This window comes from Choristoneura fumiferana, chromosome 5 (assembly GCF_025370935.1).
Source record: "Choristoneura fumiferana chromosome 5, NRCan_CFum_1, whole genome shotgun sequence".
Taxonomy (NCBI): Eukaryota; Metazoa; Arthropoda; class Insecta; order Lepidoptera; family Tortricidae; genus Choristoneura; species Choristoneura fumiferana.
In genome coordinates, this window is record NC_133476.1 from 4,231,947 (window position 1) to 4,238,351 (window position 6,405).

General features: G+C 39.1%; 1 protein-coding gene across 1 annotated transcript; it reads left to right on the forward strand.

Moving 5' to 3' along the window:
• Positions 1-757: 757 nt before the first annotated feature.
• On the forward strand, positions 758-5,748 carry LOC141427702 (uncharacterized). Its single transcript, XM_074087295.1, has 4 exons — positions 758-926; positions 3,595-3,672; positions 4,036-4,192; positions 5,570-5,748. The coding sequence occupies exons 1-4, from the start codon at positions 816-818 to the stop codon at positions 5,746-5,748; spliced, it is 525 nt and encodes a 174-aa protein (XP_073943396.1). The 5' UTR covers positions 758-815.
• The last annotated feature ends 657 nt before the right edge of the window (positions 5,749-6,405 follow it).

Consider the following 6,405-nt stretch of genomic DNA (forward strand, 5'->3'; position numbering starts at 1 on the left):
ATATTAAATGTATTACGATAGGTACCTACTGATAAGGTGACAATTCTTAAGTGATTGTCTTAATTTGAAAAATGCCATGTAATATTGCTTTTGACAAATAAATTACTAATTGAAATTACATTTCACACAGTGCTTATCGAATTGTTCACGTAACCACACGTTTTAAATTTACGGAGGAAATAATGAACGATATAAAAAAAAAAATGTTAATGATAGAAAATATTTTCGGCATATATCGGAACTATACATTTTTAGACCAAAGCTGGAGAATATTAGTACACATAAGAATTTTTATTGACTCATTTATCGTAGTAGCTGGTTTTGTATATAGCATATCAAGTGATTTTGCGGAGTTCTCATTGGCGGAATTAGACAGTGTTTCGTACTTTTTCACATTTTGTTATATTTGCTTTACTACGATCAATACACTCGCAATGCTTATTTTGAGCTGCGTTAACTCTAACAATTTCAAAAAATTCATTTCTAACATTAACGCAGTTCACGAGTTTTATAAAGACGACGAAACACACAAACGTTACATTAAAACACAACAGAGAAGATTTTATTTTGACGTTGTACTATTTGCTCTTGTAATGAGTTTGATAACATCGACGTATACGTATGATTCATTCTTTATCGTTCCGTCAAAAATGACAATAATAATATTTGTCTGCGAATTGTGTCAACAATACCGATTCTTTTACGAAAATTTCGTTTTTTTTCAATACATCGAGATTATTGGTGTTCCCTTGAAATTTTTGAACGAGTCTATCTCAGCAGTTGTAGAAAAGTTAATTGATGAGCAAGATAAAATAATGGATGATGGAAATTTGGGGGGACTTCGGGAGGAGCTAGAGAAGTGGGCTGAAGCAAGTCAGCTGTTAGTGACTGCCAGTGACAATCTTCGCCAATGCTTTGGAACTCAGGTAAAACTTACAGATAGCAAACTTGCTCTAACTACTTAGAATCTTAAGCTAATTTAGTTATTGTTTTTCATTTTTCGTAATTGGTTGGCGCTCTAAACCATTTTAACTGTTGTTTCCCGTGTGTTACGGAAATCGATTAATAATTTTAGAAAGAAAAAGAAAGAAATAATCTCAATTGCCACCACTACCTGTACTGTGTGGTAACAGAATTGCAATTCGTTTTGTTCATTGGCCATTATCTAATCGTCAGGATTGGAGTGCTCAGGTTGTAACGAGGTGTGATACAACTCGTTTCTTCCTAACTCTTTGGACTGTCTGCTTTAGCACACATTCTATAAAAATGACATTTAAATTCAAATTCATCATCATCAGCCGGAAGACGTCCACTGCTGAACATAGGCCTCCCCTTAAGAACGCCACAACTCGCCACCTGCATCCACCGGTTTCCCGCAACTCTCACGATGTCTTCAGTCCACCTGGTGGGAGGCCTGCCAACACTTCGTCTTCCGGTTCGTGGTCGCCACTCGAGGACTTTTCTCCCCCAAAGGTTATCTGCTCTTCGAGCGATGTGGCCCGCCCATTACCACTTCAACTTGCATATTTTTCCAGCTATGTCGGTGACTTTAGTTCTTCGACGAATTTCTGTATTCCGGATTCTATTGCGCAAGGAAACTCCAAGCATAGCTCTCTCCATAGCTCGTTGCGTGACTCCGAGCCTCTCTAAAAGGCCAACAGTCAACAGTCAAGACGACCTCTTTGTCGAAGTTGGACCTACCTAATTTGACAACTTGTCCAAGTTAAACATAGTGGTCAACAACCTCGAGTGTATTGTTCCCAACGATAACCGGCATGGGTGTGACATGGACATTTGACATGATTTTAGTCTTGTCCATGTTAATTTTAAGACCCACCTGTTGTGAGACGATACTGAGGTCACTGAGCATAGTATTGAGCGCCGCCAGCGACTCCGCCATTATGACTATATCATCCGCAAGACAAAGATGGGTGATGTACTCGCCGTTGATATTGATGCCGAACCTGTTCCAGTTTAAGAGCTTGAAAACGTCCTCCAACGCATTTGTGAACAGTTTCGGAGAAATAATGTTTCTCTGTCTCACACCTCGCTGTAGTTGGATTGGTTGTGTGCTCTCGTCCTGCAACCGGGTCGACATAGTGGCAATGCTGTACAAACTCTTTAACACCTAGATGTATCTATAGTTAATATGGCACCGCTGAAGAGACTGCAATACAGCCCAGGTCTCGATTGAATCGAAGGCTTTTTCATAGTCCACAAACGCTTAACATAGTGGCTGATTATACTCTTCGGTCCTCTGTATAATCTGTGCGGAACGTGTGAATGTGGTCTAAAGCCTTTACGGAATCTAGCTTGTTCGGGGGGCTAGAAATCATCGAACCTGCGCTCGAGACGATTCGTAATGACCCTCAAACAACTTGTATACATGACTCAGGAGTGAGATGGGTCTATAGTTCTTCAATAAAGTATTGTCACCTTTTTTGAAGAACAGCACCACCACACTCCTGTGCCATGCTTCTGGCTGTGTCTGCTTCTAATTCAAATAACCTATTCTAAATTGCACACCTGTTCGATTTACGTCAAGATGGTGATGCTATTCAAAGCCTCTTAGCTGAACAGATACCTCTCTTCGCCATAGATACTTACTATAAAATTTCTATAGAATCCCTCACTATCTCATAATTTACTACTACTCTTACTACGAAGGAAGGTCTATTTCCTTCACTAGTCTCCAATAGTTGTACAGTGCGTTGGTGAAGTTCCTTAGCTTGTGATAATTACAACTGGACTTCAGTGTTATAAAATTGTACAAAATAAAGAATTTGCACGGAAACATAAGTTGATTAACTATTTATTTTTAGAATTGTTGATACAATGTCGTAGCGCCATACCTAGAAACTTAAGACCGCTTCGGTTTGTCCGCAGGTTGCGTTTTCTTTAATAACTAGTCTTTCTTGTTCCTGCCTCTTCTTTCTTTCACCACCAACTCTTCCGGTCAATACCATCGTGACAAGGTGAAGGCCAAAGTCCTCGACTTTGAACTGACCCGGCGCTGTGACTTAGATGCCAAGCTTAGATTGAAAGCCTGACCACCTGCGGCAATCTATTATAATTACGTGAACGGTGTGCTCGCGTGCCCGCATTCTGTGAGGATCTTCTCTAAGAAGATTGGCTACGTAAGCCACCTACGAGCACACGATTGACACTGACGGAGTTAAAGCTATAGCCGAAATCGGCTTTCATCACCTAAGATTTTTGTAACACATCGGAAATGGCTATTGAACAATTTAGAGCCCCAGCTACAATATTTATAGCTGTCCTATAAGATGAATGTAAGTTTGAAAGGTTTCCACCACAGTGACCCACTGTGGACCCTTTTCGTAGAAAAAGTCATAGTGACATCGCTTGGCTTGACAAAGGAATTCATTATGATAATTACTGTGAGAACGACCTACGGTGTGTCAGTAATCAAATGGTTTGACTGCACTCCGTTATATGTATGCAAAAACTTAAAAGTTATTTATGTATGTAAAACTCTTTATTGTATATTAAAACACATGAAAGGTATGATTAATTGAAGTAAATGTTTATATTATGCTGTAAACGTGACGGTTATAAATGTTTATTTTTCAGATCACTTTATTCCTGTTATCAGTCACATTTTGTTGCATCACGCTCCTGTATCAAGGCATTAGTTTTATGATTGACCCGGTAAGGAGTTTTGTCTTTAAATTTCTTTAGTGCTATTTCAGGTAAGTATACATGAAATTAGGCAGAAAAGTATGATATGAGAGAAACCATTTTGGCTAAGAACACAAATACAAATAATTTTATTTCGCTTAAAATATGGTACAAAAGATGGAACTGGTATAGAGATCAGAACAGAATGACTTTTTTGACTATAAAAATTTCACGGAGGGTTAAATATCGTGACTATCTTGCATTGGTGGTACGATATTGGTAATAGCTCATATCAGCCGTAGGACGTCCACTGTTGGACATAAGCTTCATAAGAGTTAGCTATAATAGCTGGTATATACCGATAGATTTAAAGAAGATTTTATCTGATTTCAGAAGTTATTAAAAACCAATAGTATCAGCAGTGCTTTGATGGGATTATCCTGCTACGTATTTCTACAGATATTTGTACTAAACGCCGGCCAGAGAGCGCAGAACGAGGCAAAACACCTGTACAGAAACTTGTGTGCTCTCAATAACATGTTGGTGGGGTGTAAGTAGTTCAGATGCATATACGATATTCTCATACGATATTATTCCCTTCGTAATTAGGCAGGGACACAAAGAATCACGGGTCCGGTTTATTTAGCCTATGCAGCATAAGTAGCTCTTTCTGGCAAGCAATCGTTCAATGTTCTTAAAGTGTGTGCAAGAGCAGTACGACGTGTTTTATCAACGGAATTTGTTAAGACGCTATACTCGGGACATTCAATTAATATGGTTTAAAAAATATATAAGGTAAAAAGAAATATTCAGGAAATTTGATTCTAATTGATAAAGTAATTGGCTTGCTATGAACAGTAAAATATATTGGTTTACTCGCTTGTTTTTCGAAATAGACGGTAAAAACTAGTCAAAATTGGAGGTAGTACAAGGCCAAAATGGAGACTGCAACTACTTTTGTTTTTTTTTCACTAGTTATAAATTATATAAACCTGTTAAGATTTTTTTAAGCAGAACAAAGTTTAAATTACATAGGTATTTTAATTATAAGGTTATCTGTACATTGTAGTTGATAACACGAAAAAACGTACGACGAGAGAATGATTCAATTATTTTACGCCAGCCCAATCTGTTCTGCGCTAGCGCGTCTTCGATTTGGGCTTTTTCTATAAGTTTTGTCATACCAGACCACCATGTCAAGGGAGCGCGTCCGCTACCTCTCTTTTTCTCTGGGATGTTTAGGGGTTTTCGTACCACGTGCTCATCATGTCTACGCATCACATGTCCATACCAACGTATGCGGGTTTCCTGTAGCTTTTCGGGTACAGGCGCAGATGCAACTTTAAAGCTACCACGTACGTACTTATTTTGTCCAACCTTGTTACTCCACCTACCCATTTCAACATCTTCATTTCGGCAACATGCAGTTTGTTGATATGACTGTGTTTCCTTCACAGACTAGCGTTCAGCACCATTGCTGGCCTTATTGACATTTCATATACCTTACCCTTGGTTCTAATGGGCATGCGCGGATCACAAAAAAACCCCTGTTAGTGATCGCCATCTTTGCCAGGCCGCGTTTACTCTATTTGTGACTTCAGCATTGCGTTACCTTTAATGCAGCGTTTCTTAACCTGTGGTCCGCGGACCCCTAGGGGGTCCACGAGTATGTGTATGGGGGTCCGCCGTCTTATCTAAAGACATTTGAATTAATAAAAATTGACCTAAATTTATTCCTGTTTTTTATTGAGGGGGTCCTTGAAATCATGCTTGATTGTCTAGGGGTCCGCGGACTGAAAAAGGTTAAGAAACGCTGCTGTAATGACTGAGTCTGGGTATTTGAACGACTCTACTGTTGGCACTGCGGCTTTAAAACCCATTAATAATTTGATAGTAAGTCCGAGGGTATAAAAATGTTTAGTTCCAGGCGCGGAGGCGGCTGCGTGCGCGCGCTGTGCGGCGGCGCTGGTACGGCGGCTGCGCGCGGCACCGCTGCGCGTGCGCCTGCTGTCCTCGCTCACCGTGCAGATGGCGCTGCTCGCAGACATACTCGCGCTCGTCGCCAACTACACTATCGTGCTGCTGCAGTTTAACCACATCGTGTAGTCTGCTAATTAAAGTAATACACTTTTTGATAAAAATGTGTATAATGTAGACAAAGTGTCCGTGCAAAATATTAGTCTCTAATCCTACTAATATTATAAATGTGAACGTTTGTGAGTATGTGTGTGTGTGTGTGTGTATATATATGCTACTTCTTCACGGTTAAACGGCTGAACGGATATAGATGAAATTCGGCATGTATATTTAATTTGGCTGTACCTACTGTTTTTGGAATATGGTTTGAAGCAACTCCATGCAAATTGTGATTGTGTTTTGTTGTTAATTGTGATGTTTTGACGGCGCTTAATAAATCTTTCTTTCTTTCTTTCAAATACGCATACACACGGTACCATCCGTACGGTAACTCCATGTAAATTTAAAGAAGTATTAATTTGCGCAAATATATTGTCTTGTCTATTCGGCATTACAAATGTAACCAATTAACTAAAAGCATTGCCTCTTATTGTTGGTAAGCCGCCATTAATGTACTGGGGATTAGTTAGTTCATACTCATATAATATTTACGACACTGATGAAGTCTCCTTAATGTGATTATCTAAGTTTGAAAAATGACAGGCGATGAACAATATTTCCCTTATAAAATAACAATACAATACAATACAATAACTCTTTATTGCACACTAATACAGTAAACAGTAT